The following is a 13,965-nucleotide window of genomic DNA, read 5'->3' as shown; positions in this document are numbered from 1 at the left end:
GGGTCACCTGGTGAACGTGAGCGCCAGCCAGGACCCTGCACAGCCGCCCTGGGAGGGGGGCACCCGTAGGTGAGGCGGCCCCACGGAAGCTGAAGACTTGGCCCGCGTTTGCGCAGCCGGCCGAGGTCGGGGTGTCTCCACCCGCAGCAAGTGGCTGCGCTCCCTCAGACGATGCCGACTCTGGAAACGACGTCTGAGGCACCCAGAGGCTCAGCGACATCCGTGGGGACCCGGAGTGAAATGCCCACCTCTGGGGTGTCCAGAGAGGGTCCCCGAGGCGTCCCTGCACGCCGCTGGACACAGCGGCTCATACTTCCACAACTCTTTTTTTTTTTTTTTTTAGAGAGAGAGAGGGGAAGGGAGGGAGAAAGAGAGAAACATCCGTGTGTGGTTGCCTCTCCAACGCCCCCTACTGGGGACCTGGCCTGCAACCCAGGCATGTGCCCTGACTGGGAATCGGACCAGCGACCCTTTGGTTGGCAGGCCGGCACTCAATCCACCGAGCCACAGCAGCCAGGGCCACCAGCAGGGAGGAAGGACACAGGGCTCCCCCCTAGGGACTGTTTCTGCTTTTCCCGTTGGTCACATTTGGAAACCATCTCCCAGGGAAATTTCTGGAAACTAGTGCCAAGGGTGGACACTGGGTCCACAGCTCCACAGACCGCCCCACACGTCAGGTCTCCTGGTCATGTCAGAAGGGGAAGACCCTCTGCGCTGCGGTCAAATCCTCAGACGTGGTCTCGATCGTGTGTGTGCCACGTATGATAAGAAAGCCAGATGAGGGCCCACGAAACATCCAATCACGTCTTTCTCCAAAGTCGTGAACTGGGGTTTCACGGGGCGGGGAGCTACCATTGCTTCGTGGCTCAGGAGGGCAGCCGGGGGGAGCAAGAGTGACGGTCTGCCCTGGCAGCTGCGTGGCACAGGGCAGGGTGGGCCCTCCGCCCCAGCCCCCCCCCCCCCGCCCCCGTGTGTGAGGCTGGTGCTGTGCCTGCTGCACAGGGCTGCCGTCGGATTCACTGAGACAGCACACGCCCGGGACACAGAGGGGTCCCCCCTCCCGGCACCTTGCTCCCCTTCAGGGCTCGCCCCACAGGGCAGCCCACCCGAGGCGGGTGAGGGCCTGCTCAGGGAGGGCGAGGAGATGGGGTGCAGAGGTTACCCTTTGGGGTGCGGGCACCCCAGCGACCCCCCTGCCTCCCGGGCACGACTGGAGCACTCTGCAGCCACACCCAACAGGCGGTCCCCACGCTGGAGGGCGCCGGCAGAGGGCACCCCCCTCCCGGTCACGGAGTGTCTCGCCGGACGGGGGCTCAGAGACCACAAACCCTCCCCCGGGGAGGGGGCCCGCCCTTGGCGTCCAGACGCCTGCCAGGCAAGTTCCGACAGGGGTCGCCGTGGGGACTGGAAGTACACCCCAAGTTCCCCGCACGGGGTGACACGCCGCAGGGGCAGCCACACGCCGCCTGACACAGACCCGGACCGCGGCTACTCACCGGGGGGCTGGCCCTGCGCCAGGGAGCGCCGCCGCCGTCTCGGGGTCCTGCCCGAGGGAGCGGCTCTCCGTCCTGGAGACGGGCCGCCCTCCGCGCCCGTTCAGACGGGGATGCGTAGCGGCCTTGCTCTCTGGCCACATCCGCGGGGCTGGCGTCCGAAGAGCTGGCTCTGCCCTCGGGGGGCGCGGTATCCTCTTCAGACTCCAGCTCCTCTCCCGTCTCCGCCTCCTCCGAGGTCTCCACCTCCTCGGCAGGTGTGACTTCCCCATCGGGTGCTGCTTCTCCTTCAGGTGCGACTTCCCCACCAGGTGCCGCTTCTCCATCAGGTGCTGCTTCTCCATCAGGTGCCACTTCCCCTTCGGGTGCGACTTCCCCACCAGGTGCCACTTCTCCATCAGGTGCCACTTCCCCTTCGGGTGCGACTTCCCCACCAGGTGCCACTTCTCCATCAGGTGCCACTTCCCCTTCAGGTGTGACTTCCCCTTCGGGTGCAACTTCTCCTTCAGGTGCTACTTCCCCACCAGGTGTGACTTCTCCATCAGGTGCTACTTCCCCACCAGGTGCGACTTCTCCATCAGGTGTGACTTCCCCTTCAGGTGCTACTTCCCCACCAGGTGCGACTTCCCCATCAGGTGCGACTTCCCCATCAGGTGCTACTTCCCCACCAGGTGCGACTTCTCCATCAGGTGCCACTTCCCCACCAGGTGCGACCTCCCTCTCAGGAGGTTCTGTAGCATCCACAGGGTCTTCATTTTCCTGGTCACCACCCTCTTCTGCCGTTGGCACCTGCAGCCACGGGGCAGGGAAAAAGCCGGGAAACAAAGTTACATGAGGTCTGCTTCTTCTTTTATTTTTATTTTTATGCTTGCATTGTATCTTATTGGTTATGCGACCATAGTCACCCCAATCCCCCCCTTGGGGGGTTTTACAGCCGTGTGCTCGCGCCGAAGAAGGAACTCCACCCCCACACACGCTTCCGGGCACCCCCGGCGATGCCTTCCCCCTCCCACGGGTCTGTGCTGCCTTTTTGTCGCTGCTGCTTCCTCTCGTTGGTAGTGAGCCTGCACCCTTCCTTGCAGGGCGCAACCGCCGACCAGCTGGGGTTCTCTGGGGAGCAAGGTGTGCCCCCAGACCCGCCAGGCCGCACACACTTCGCCATGCGCGGAAGGAGACCGCGGCTCTCCGCACGGGGCGGAGTCCGCTCTGGGGCGGGGCCCTCCGTTCTGGCGCAAGCCCCGAACGCCTCCAACTCCCAGTGAACACTCGCCCGGGGCGACTCGCCCCGTGGGGACCTTTACCCTGTGGCCTCCGGTGTCCTGGTCCTCCGCTTCGGGGGTCGAGTCTCCCTCCCGGTGAGACCTGGTGGCAGAAAGACCGCGGAATGGCGTGACACACTGGAGGGCTCTTTTCCCTCCCGCCGTCCTCACCTCCTGAGGCCTGCGTGTCTAGGTGGTGACGTGTGGGTGCCCGCGCGTCACCAACCCCGACCCCGGACCGTGCCAGTCGGGTGGTGGGAGGGCGCCCGAGGCGGCTCCGTGTGGTGAGAGAAAGAAAAACACAACCGCTGAAACGCCACCAGCGCGAGTGGGTCGCGCCAGGAAAGCCACCTGGAACGCACTCGTGTCCGCGAGAAAACCGGGGCCGAGGACGAGGAAGACGCCGCGGCGGAAAAAGGACAACTACTCTGAACTCTGGGTTGGGTAGGGCGGGAATGTCCTGATGGACAGGCTTAGAATGATTTTTTTCTAACTCACAACACAAGTTCATTATCTGTTTAAAGTCACACTAGAGCAGAAATGGGTGACTCGGCCTCTCCTTCTCAAACCACCCGCGGTGCCAGCGAGGGATTGGACCGCACGCTCTCCCCCGGGTTTCCCAGGGGGGAGTCAGACACTCCCTTCGCTGGAGACCCCCTGCGCGCGGGCGGGTCCGGACTCTGCATTGCACGTGACCCGGACTTCCTGGTGCTGCCAGACCAGGCCCAGACTTTCTTGTTCTTTTTCTTTTTCTTTTGTTTAATGGAGCAATACAGCCATGTCTCAGGTTAAGGGCGAATTCTTTAAAACTGCGTCTATGCTTTCAAACGAAGCATAGGAGACTGGCCTGGCGGCAGGACCTTCCCCGACTACCTGTGCTCAGGTCACTTGCCCCGCACCCCCGCCAGCCCGGGGAGGGGCCAGGGTCACCCTTCTAAGGGGGAAGGGAGGCTGGGTCCCCGCTCCCGGGGTCACCGCAGCGGGGGCGGCGGCCCGGAGGACCCCCACCCCGCAGAGCCGCCTGCGCGAGGCTGCAGCTCCGCAGCACAAGCCGCCCGGCGTGGGGGTTGCCATGGTTACTGCCGGGCGTCCGGGTTTTCGCGAGTGGAGCCTCTAGGGCCAGGGGAGAGAGAGCGGGTGCGGGAGAGGACAAAGGGCGGTGAGGAGGGAGAAGGGGCGCGCAGGGGCGGGAGGGGTGGGAGGGGCGGGCGGGGGTGCGGGGCACGGCGCGGAGAGTGGGGATGGAAGGGGCAAAGGTGGGGAGAAAGGGGCGAGAGGGAAGGGGCGTCCCGGGGGCTACGGTGCGCTATGGGAAGGGGGAGCTGCCCCAAGAACGCAGCCTCTGGACCCCGCTTACCCGCCGGCCCCGCCGCCCGGCTCCGCCATCTCCCGTTACTAGGCGACGCCGTCAACATCCGGCCGGCGGAGACCCCGCGCGCGCGAGCGCGCGCGCGGCGGGCGGCCGGGGCGCGCGGCCCCGGGGCGGTTTCCGCGCGCTGGAGACACAGGCTCTCTGATGAGTAGATGTGTCCGAGCTTCAGCGTGGACCCTCCCTCGCTGCTCGCGGCCGGAGCGCTACCCCACTGGGCTGAGTTTCTGTAAAGCGACCACCGTGTCAGCGTGCGTCCAGCCCGGAAACTCCTACGCCCAGGGGACCGCGCGGGGTACCCTCCGGAGCCCCGGGCGGCTCAGCGCCCCAGGGTGGCAGGTGGAGGTGGAGACGGGAGGAGCCCTGGAGCCGGCTGCACCTTCGGGTGGGCCGGGAACCCCAGCCTGGTGCCCGCCCACCCTTCTCCAGACCTGGGTGTCTGGGCGCCCCCTCCGCAGGGTTCCCGCGAAGCATCCTCGGAGGACGGGGGTCCCCAGTGGCTTCCTGCTTGCGTCGCCCCCTTCCTACCCCCCAAATAGAAAACAAAACAAAACACTGAGGGGGCCGACGGCGAGGGCGAGAGCGCACGTTGAGTGTCCCAGAGACCCCGCCTTCACTCTGGGGGGCTCGGCGCTCGCGTGGGGGGGGCAGAGTCCAGCGCCTGGGACTTGGGCAGGCGGCAAGGCCTGGAATCGAGGGGCCTGAGGCCTGGGGCCTGGGGCCAGGGGGCTAAGGCAATCGGGGCAGTGTCGGATTCGGCCCCAGGTCGGGCAGGGGTCCGCTGAGGGCCTGGTTGGGCCGAGGGCGGGGACCGGGTTGGGCCGTAGGCGGGCCAGGGGCCGGGCCTTGCCGCGCGTCCCCGCCCCGCAGCGCCTCACTGGCGGCGGCGGCAGTGGTGGCGGTGGCGGCGGCGGCTGCCGGAGCCGGCGCGAATCCGGCCCCCTCTGTGGGATCCGGGTGGGTATTGGGGCCCGGCCTAGGGCCATGGGGGCGGGGTCGCAAGGGCGGGCGGGGGACGGGGCGGCGCCGCCTCGGCAGGGATGGGGTGGACGCGCGGAGCGCGTGGGCCTGCAGCCGCGAGCCCGGGAGGGGCCAGGGTCTGGCCGCAGCCTAGAGCGTGCAGGGCCCGAGCGGGGGTCGGGCGGCGCGCAGGCGCTCCGGATCGCGCAAGGCGCAGGCTGGTGGCCCCCTCCGTGGCGGTGGGGGCGCCCGGGCGGAGTGGGCCTAATTCGGGGACATTAGGTTCCCGCCTGTTTGGAGCGGTGGACCGGAGAACTTGCGGTCTTTGTCTGGCTGGGTGGTCGGAGCACGCGAGAGAGAAGTTGTAGGGGCCGCCGTTTGCCCACACAGCCCCCCGAAGTGTGCTGTCCACCCCCGGCGCTCGTTCTTGGCATTCGCCGCACCCGTGGGGCGGTCTGGCCCGGAACCTCACGTCAGGAAACTCACTTCCCTTAGGCCGGGGCTCTTCCCCCTTGTTCTCTACTTAAGGGGAAAAAAAAGAAAGAAAAGCAAGCAAGAGAAAAGAAGAATAGAAACAAGGAGAAAGAGAAAAATAAGCAATTTGGGATCGCCAAATGTAATCTCGGCACCTCGCCAGCAGCCAGGGGTCTGGAAACCCCGTTACTCTCACGCTGGGAAGTTGGCGTCCTACCGGGAGCACAGTCTAGTTCGCATTCAGTTCAGAAGCAGAACAGGCCGGGCCTCTCTGCTTCCTCAGCCCGAGTTTGTGTCCCCGCTTCCCCAAGTTTGTGGGAGGAGGGGGGTGCGCCCTGTGGCTGGTCCCTCCGTCTTTCTTCACCTCCTGGAGGCCCTGGAGCAGCTCCCGTGTGGAAGGAAGGGGGGACCCGTCCTTAAGACCACGCCCCCCCGGGTGCATTACTAGCCGGTGGGCTGAAGGCCCCGGATTGGAGAATTCCGTCCCCAGGCTGCCACCCTCCAGCAGGGAAGGCTTGGAAATCCGCATGCTAGTTTTAGAAAAAAAACCCTCCCTGGTGACATTGGCGTTGACTGGGTAAGAGCTACACCGTGAAGGCGTTTGCAAAGGAAGGGTCTGTTCGCGGGAGGGAGGCCTTTTCTCCGTCCCTGTAAAGTTTGCTGACGGCGCAGCGTGGGCCGAGCGGGGTCCCCGTGTTCTCTCCAGCACTCGGGGACCTCGGGTGCCTGCGGGGAGCGGAGCCTCCGAGTGAGGCTCTCGGAAGGAAGCTCTTGTCCGTGGAGCGTTGAACCCCCGGACAGCGAGGGTGGTGGCCGGCGTGGCTTCTGATACTCGGGCGTGCGTGAGTTCATTTAACCCGTGAAGCAAACCCGTAACGCCGGGACGGATACGTTGTCCCCTCTTTACAGACAGGGACCCGGAGGCCTCGAGAAGGGACCGCCCCAGGCTCAGGCAGCTGGGACTCGGGGCCTTGGGCGCAGGACGGTCCCACTACCAAAACAACCCCAGGGTGCGCCTCGCCTGCCCTCGGTGACCGGTCCCCAGGGCTCGCTCACACGGGCACTCTCCCCGTCCCCTCGTGCGGACAAGACGGCCCAGCTCGCTCTGCCGGGTGACTCATTAAAATGCAGGGCAGCGGGGACTAATCCCAGTCAGCATGAGTGGCCAGGGGCAGGCCCAGCCTGCCTCCCCGGGCTGGCCGCTCTGCCCGGGTTCTGGGTGGTTTGGGGCAGGGGTCGCAGTGCAGCCTCCAGAGCTGGCCGCTGCTTCAGGGCCAGCCCCGGCGCCCAGTGTGGGCTTGATGCCCCCGGGCCTCAGTGTGTCTGTCTGTAAAATGGAAATAATACCACCTGCCTCACAGGCCTTTTGCAATGGCTACCTAAGGTGTCTAGTACCTGACGAGTGCTAAGGGCTTGTCACTATTATTGTTACTACTACTATTATTATTATTATTAACGACCATGGTTTTCAAGCCTCACTTGGAACTAGTGGGCAGAAATATTTTGGTTCGGTTTGGTGACGCTCTGTACGTGTGTGCTCCGTCAGGGAGGACGTCATCATGAGCAAAAGTGAGATTTGCCGTTTAGGTATGTTTATGCTCGTGTTTGTAACTGTGCAGGGGAGGGGGGCGGGGTGGGGGCGGGGGGGGCGCTGGGTCCCTGCTGGCTGTCCCAGGGAACGGGCCCACCAGGTTGCCTGGCAACACAAACCTTGTCTCCCCCACCCCCCAGCTGAGAGACCCAGATTTCTTCATGGCTTGAATCCTCGTTTGTAACATCAGCTGCTTAGTTTCGCGGTAGAACGTCAGGAGGGCGGCGGCGGCGTGAGGGCGGAACCCTCCCGGCAGCAGGATGGGCTGGACGGGCGAGTGGAGTGTTGCACGTGGTTCTATTGTCCACTGTCCATTGTCCATTGTCCTGCCGTACAGCAGGCCCTCAGTATTGTATCACTGCGGGTCCTCGAACGACGCCGTTTCGTCCGATGCCATTTCATTGCAACACCCATCGGGGGCTCTTGGAGCTCCACGCGTGTTTGCGTCCATTAGCTCCCGGTGAGAAGAGTCTTGTCCCAGAGTCGCAGAGCCTAGCTGGGGTGTCCAGTGGCACTTGCTGCCTTCGCAGTCTGGACGAGCCCAGCGAGCAGAAAAGCGGGCGCACGTCTGCCCCCGCCCCCCAACATCGGGGGGCAACGGGGCAGGACATCGTCTCCCGTGCACTTCGGGGCTGGTCTCTCGATGCCACTGGCCCCCCGTGCGTCCTCCGGTCCCCTGGTCCGGCACCGCTCGTCCGTCTGCCCCGAAGAGCTCTCTGAGGGCTGGCGTCCGACCTGAGCTCACGGAGCCGGCCGGCCGCAGGGGAGGAGAGGGGCCGGGCTGCCCAAAGGCCGAGGTCAGCGTCTGACCGCAGAGGGTCACGCGGCACAAGGAAAGGGGGGTGAAGACCCCAGATCCGCCTTCCCCCTCCAGCGCCGCCCTCCTCCGGCCGTGCCGCCCGCACGCTCGTCCACACCGAGTGACCCTGACCTCCGCGGTCCGAGAGCGGGTCATCACACGCTGGACTCCGGGCAAAGGGCACGGTTAGGTGTCATTGGATGCCCCTAGCTTTTCAGTTTCTGTCACTAAGATGCTTTCTTTTCATTTTTTAAAGATTTATTTATTTATTTTTAGAGAGGGAAGGGAGGGAGGGAGAAAGAGAGAGAAACATCCATGTGTGGTTGCTGGGGGTCATGGTCTGCAACCCAGGCATGTGCCCTGACTGGGAATCGAACCTGCGACGCTTTGGTTCGCAGCCCGCGCCCAATCCACTGAGCTACGCCAGCCAGGGCTAAGATGCTCTCCTAGGCACCGTGCTGTGTGCTGCTCTCCGGGGGTGCCATCCCACCTTCCCCACCCCCGTCAGGTCTCTGCTGGGCGGTGCACTGGCCCCGCCTGAGCCTCGGACAGCGAGGACCCCGCTGTGCCAAGCCCTTGTCTGCGACAGAGACTGTCGCCAGGCCCGCGTCCACCTCGGGGTCGGGTGCTGGTTTCCCGGCTGGTCCGCACATCCCCGCCACGTTGGGGCCTGGTCCTGCCTCGGTCCCGGTTCTGGTGCTTCTTGAAGGCTGGTTCTGTCTCCCAGGCCCTGCTGTCCTGGCTCTCTGGGGGGGAACGGCAGTCCCGCCGAAGCGACACGCATGCCCAGCCTGCCGGTCCCCCCTCGCTGCCCTTTCTCCAACTGCCCTGTCCGGGGACCGCCTCTCCGGGCACCTTCCTGTGGCTGTGCGGCCGGAGCTCCGCACTGGGGTTCGTGCCGTCCGCTCTGTGGCTTCGTTTAAACAGAAGTGGTCTCGTCCTCCATTCCACACGGAGGCCCTGCCCTTCCCACCTGACCCCCGCAGCAAGCTCGCTGCCTGTCCGCAGTCACCCCAGCTCCCCATGTCACATACAGCTGAGGGGGGGGCGTCTCAGCCCAGGGGTGCAGAGGAGACCCAACGTCCCTGGGCCGCACCCAGACGGGGTCCTGGAGCCGGGCCGGCTGCAGGGTTTCCACCACCGCGGCCCTGCACACGAAGCCGGGGCTCCCCAGGGACCGCGGTGCCCGGGCCTCCTGGGCCCGCTGCTGGGACGGGGGTTGGGCCCCACCAGGGCGTGCCCGCCGCAGGCGTTTCAGGGGAGAAGAGATTGGTGGGCATGTGTCCGGCTCCCGTTTCCCCGGCACTCCTCGTGCCCGGTCTCCGTCGGCTGGGCTTCGGGGCCGGAGCAGGGGAACCGGTTTCTGCTGGCCACCTGCCTGCCTGGAGCTCGTGGGGCGGTCTGGCAGGGACGCGGCCGGGGGTCACCTCCTGGGGACTGTGTTCCGTGATACGTCCGGTTCCGTGCGTGTCCGGTGCCCCAACCTGCTGCCTCCCGGGCGAGCAGCTGCCATGACGCGTGTGGGCTGTGTCCCCTCCGTGCATGGTGACTGCTGGCCCCGTGACGTGTCAGGACCACGTCCGCACCGCTGACCACTGTGTCGCAGCACCTGAGCCCGAGGTGGCCCGAGGCAGGGCCAGCACAGAGCAGGGAACGGAGAAGTCACGGCTCCTGGCGGCTCCAGGCGGGCGTGTCTGTGGCCTTCTCGGGCAGGCCCAGGCTCTCCCCCACCCCGGCCCCCGGCCAGCCCCTCACCAGCTGCTCAGAGGGCTCCGGTGGCCAATGGGGGGCGGTGAAAGAAAGGCAAACCTGCCCGAGGTGGCATCGGCTCTTGACAGCGACCTGGGTGTGCTGTGGGCCGCAGAAAAACTGCCCCCAAAGTGGTCTGCGTCCTAACCCTGGGCACCTGGGAATGCGTCAGGGCGCGTGGCAAAGGGCTAAGGTGGCAGGTGGGACTGAGGTCGTCAGTCAGCTGACCTGGGGCTGGGGGGGTGTCCTGGAGTCCCCAGGGCCAGTGTCACCCCCACGAGGGGACCAGGGAGCTGTGAGTCAGCGTCACGGGAACTGGATGTGAGTGAAGCTGGGCTGTCCTTGATGGCGCGGAGGCGGGAGGCTTTCGGGCGACTCTGGAATCCTGGAGGGGTGGGAGCCTCCGGCAGGAACCGGCCCCGGTGACACCCGAGCCCCGGTGTCAGCACGGTGGGGCCCGGTCGGACCCGAGGCCCCCGGGACAGTGATGTGGTAGCTTTGTGTTGAGTTCCTGGTGGTGGGTGTGGCTCCGAGTGGAGCGGAAGCACTTTCCGGAAGCAGCGGCACAGGGACCTGGGTCTGTTCTGAAGGGGGGCGTTTCGTGACCCGGGCTTCGCTGGTCTCCGCCCTTTCAGGGACTTGGTCTCTGCATCCAGCAGGGTTCTCTTTCCTCGGGTGTGAGTTGGAAAATCTCGGGGAACGAATTTTGGGTAACAGATGTCTGAGCCTCGCAGCTGAGTCACAGATGCCTTGGCTGCTCTGGTCCAAGAGCCAGTGGCTGCGTGGCCCTGAGATGTGGCGGGGTCACGTGGTTCACAGCAGGCCCCACGCCCTCCCTGCTCTGAGCAGGGCTGCGAAGGAAGCAATCTGCTCCCCTCCCCCCCCCGCCTCCCCTCCCCCCTGGGGCTTCCTGCCCAGGCAGCTGCCCACGTGCCAACCACCTCCAGCCTGTCTCCCCCTGGAGTGCGACCAGCGCCCTCCGCATCTGGCGGACTCACCTGCCTGTGGCCAGGAATCCGTGCTTCCGAACGTCGCGCTAGTGCTTGCGGAGGTGCCAGACCGGGAAAGAGCGTCGCCGTGGCCGTCGCCTCGGAGTTTCTGCCGAGAGTTTTTGTGTTATTACGGGAGCCAAGTCGCTCCTTCCTTTCCGATTGCACAACAGCCTGTTTTGCAAAAATCCGGTCGCCGGGAGCGGCACGAAGTTGATCTTGCAACCCCACGCCCAGCGGGTGGCTCGAACCCAGCACCGGCATCTTTACTTTGCAGGTTTTCAGTCGTCCCCCCGTCTGTGCCGTGCGCCCCCGCCGGTGCCCGGTCTCGGCGCCCCGTCTCGGCGCCCGCTGCCCGGTTGGCACCGCCGCCCTTTCCGCCGTCAGAAACGGCATTTGGGCGCGACTGAGGACGGCCTGCTGGCCCACTCGTCACCAGCGGGACCCTCAGAGACGGCTGGGACTCGGGGGCTCATCGCCTGCAATCAGCGCTGCCGCGTGGGCGCGACCCCTTTAAAACAAAAGCTCTAAGAACGCATCCCGGGAGCGAGCGTCTCCCCTGGAGGGAGACGGAGAGGGGGGAGCCCCGTGTCCATACGTCTTCAGGCTGGCGGCGAGGGTCTGGCACCCAGTGACCCCCCGAGCCTCTCCGCTGCTGGTTTCCACCGCGGGGAGCTCCGCCTCCGTGCGAGGTGGGGGGAGGAGCTAACAGTTCTCGCCGCCGCGGGCTCCTCGCTGCCCCCTGTCGGCCGCTGGCCGCGTCTGTGTCTCCGGGCCCCGTGGGTGGCGTTTACAGACTGTGCGGATGGGCCCTGCCCGCCGCTCTGTTTGCGCGATGGGAGGATCGGACGCTTGGTTCACGCGGGTCCCCTCCTCCACCCCCGAGAGACAGGTGGGCCAGCCCCTGACTGGACGAGCCCACGGCAGACCAGGGGAGCCGGGGCGCAGGAACCGGAGGCCAGGGGGTACCCCCGGGCGCCTTTGACTCCTTGTCTTGGGCCGCACTGGGCCGCTGGGCCGGCCGCTTCCTGCCGCTCCCGGTGACAGGTGGGCCCCCCGGGGGCAGGGACAGACTGCAGCCCGGATCCACCCAGCGGCTGCCAGGATCCTGTTTAACATCCGGCTGGTGACAGACTCGGGGAGAGGGCGTGTCTCCCGAGCTGCCCGATGACAGCCTGGCCTCAGGCGGAGGGGGAGGGGGTGGGGTGGGAGGCACTGCCTCCTGTCCCAGCCCCAGCCCCACCTGCCTTTCTCTGATCTGAGGGGGGTGGATTGGGTCCAATCTCAGCCGGGGATGGAGTTGCCACCTGCAGCTAATGGCTGTCCCAGGGCTGGGCCCTGCCAGGCCTCTCAGGGCCACCAGGGTCCCTGGCGGGGTGTCCTGAGCTGGGGGGGAGCTGGGGCCTCTGGCTCTCCGGGGACAGGACGGGGTCTGGCCCCGCTCGGCGCTCTGGGACCGGGTCCCCCCATCTTTCCTCTGACAGTGAGGGGGGGTGGCTCAGATTCGGCCTCCCCAGCTGGAGGGCAGAGCTGCCAAGTCAGGATGCTGCCAGCTGGCACTGTGGGAGCCGCGTGGGACTCCACCCCGAGGGAGGAGCCTGTGGCCACCTCGGCCTTGCAGGCGCCCCCAGCGACCCCCAACCGTGGCGTGGACAATCCCCGGACACGGAACCGTGGTTGTGGGCCGGGGGCGGTGACAGGAGGGGCACTCACTGTGGAGGCAGGTCGCTGTGGCCCCACGAGGCCAAGTGGACGACAGGCCGTGGTCCCTTCTGGCCTGAGTGGCTGTGAGGAAGCCAGGCAGGGCCGCCCAGCGTGAGCACCCTGGACCATGGGCCCAGCTTCTGCATCGCTCAAATCCAGCTCTTTCAATTTAAAAACCTTTAATCCTCACCCGAGGATATCTTTATTGATTTGAGAGGGGGGGGGGCGGAGAGAGAGAGAAACATCATTGATCGGTTGCCTCCCATACTCGGGGACGAATCCCGAGACCAAGGCAGGTGCCCAGATCGGGAATCGAACCCGCTACCTTTTGGTGTGGGGGACGACACTCCAACCTACGGAGCCGCCGGCCAGGGCAGGACGCCATCTCTCTGAACGGCGAGGAAATAAGGCGGGAAGGGGGTCCTGGAGGAAGTGGCTGCGGGGGCGGGTCTGGGTTCAGGATGGCCCGTCTGCAGAGCTCGCCCAGGGTGCGTTCCGGCGGTCCTGGGGCTGGTGGGTGCCCCCGGAAACTGCCAGTGGGTTCCCGCCCCCGCCTCCATGTGACCAGAGGCCCCTGGGAGTGTCCGAGGCCAAAGGGTCGCCTGGGCGGGAGGGTTAGATGACCTCGCCTCCTACTTCTCACCGAAACACGCCTGCGACACGTTGTTCTCTTTGGAGCGTGTCGGCAGTATGAAATCACGTGGCGACGCGTGTGTCTGTCCCGTGTGCGCTGTGGGAGAAGCGGAGAGGGTGTGCCCAGAGCTCGGGCCAGCCCATGCCGGTCTCTGGGTCACAAGTGAGGGCCCCCCTCTTTTAAAACTTCCGTTAAATATTCCGGAACAAGCCCCCAGGGTTACTGACCTATGACGGGAGTCCGTGTCTGTGGGCCAGACGGCGGGGCACACGAGACCTGGGGGGGCGGGGAGACCTGGGAGGGGTGGGGCTGCGCTCCGCAGGGGTTGCCTTCTCCAGAAACGTGCCCTGGGCCTCAGGGTTTTGGAAATACCGGGAGTACTGCGTTGCCGACGGAAATGACAAGGAAACACCATTCTCTTGGCTTGGGAAGGATGATGTAAAGCAGAAAAGCAATAAAAACACAAAGCATCAGGGAGAAGGTACCGTCCCTTCCCCTCCGCGGAAGTTCAAGGTGCATCTGACAGATGGTACGGCGACGAGAAGGCGGGCAGGGGGCCGGGAACCCCCCCAGCAGTGCAGCGCAGCCCCGGGAGCGAAGGACTGAGACCCTCGCTGTGCGGAGAGCTATCCAGTGTCAGCCACAGACCCCCACTGTGGCGGAGACGCCGGCGGTGCGCACCCACGCACAGGTCCCGGCGTGGGGGGGGGGGGAACGTCTGGTTCACTCGGGCTCACCCCTGCCGCGGGAGTCGATCATCAAACCCGTCTTCAGCGCCCGAACTGGCGAAGGTTCAAGCCTCTGGTGGTGCCGGCAGCTCGTGGGAACCCCGTGGGTGCTGTGTGCCGGGGGCCCAGCTGCCCACCCCGGGCAACGGCTCAGAATTCCGGGAGTGGCCCTGAAGGAAGGGTGGGTGCAGACGGAGGTTCGCGTGTCCACGTGTG

The 13,965-nt window shown here is 65.9% G+C and overlaps 2 protein-coding genes across 6 annotated transcripts in view; one reads left to right on the top strand and one right to left on the bottom strand.

Moving 5' to 3' along the window:
- Positions 1-3: 3 nt before the first annotated feature.
- On the bottom strand, positions 4-4,934 carry LOC118496666 (collagen alpha-1(I) chain-like). The gene is made up of 4 exons (XM_036009080.1): positions 4,110-4,934; positions 2,795-2,855; positions 1,497-2,282; positions 4-180 (listed from the first exon to the last, which is right to left on the bottom strand). The coding sequence occupies exons 1-4, from the start codon at positions 4,136-4,138 to the stop codon at positions 4-6; spliced, it is 1,053 nt and encodes a 350-aa protein (XP_035864973.1). The 5' UTR covers positions 4,139-4,934.
- Positions 4,935-5,004: 70 nt separating this feature from the next.
- TBC1D16 (TBC1 domain family member 16) overlaps positions 5,005-13,965 on the top strand; it is a 55,935-nt gene continuing 46,974 nt past the window's right edge. For 4 of the 5 annotated variants that reach the window (XM_028522012.2, XM_036034229.1, XM_036034230.1 and 1 more), the window contains exon 1: positions 5,012-5,078. The gene's annotated coding sequence lies outside the window, so the exon portion shown is untranslated. Of the gene's footprint in view, positions 5,079-13,965 lie in introns of all 5 variants that reach the window. The other variant, XM_028522011.2, reaches the window with a different exon arrangement.

Source organism: Phyllostomus discolor, chromosome 8 (genome assembly GCF_004126475.2).
Source record: "Phyllostomus discolor isolate MPI-MPIP mPhyDis1 chromosome 8, mPhyDis1.pri.v3, whole genome shotgun sequence".
NCBI lineage: Eukaryota > Metazoa > Chordata > Mammalia > Chiroptera > Phyllostomidae > Phyllostomus > Phyllostomus discolor.
The sequence above is the reverse complement of the archived record's forward strand: the minus strand, read 5'-3'. Positions and strand labels throughout refer to the sequence as shown.

Coding starts and splice junctions, on each gene's coding strand:
- LOC118496666 (XM_036009080.1), bottom strand. CDS start 4,138: ATGGCGGAGCCGGGCGGCGGGGCCGGCGG. Junction 2,856..4,109: donor CCGGGCGGCGGGGCCGGCGG/GTAAGCGGGGTC, acceptor TTCTGCCACCAG/GTCTCACCGGGAGGGAGACT. Junction 181..1,496: donor GGCGCAGGGCCAGCCCCCCG/GTGAGTAGCCGC, acceptor CGTCGTTTCCAG/AGTCGGCATCGTCTGAGGGA.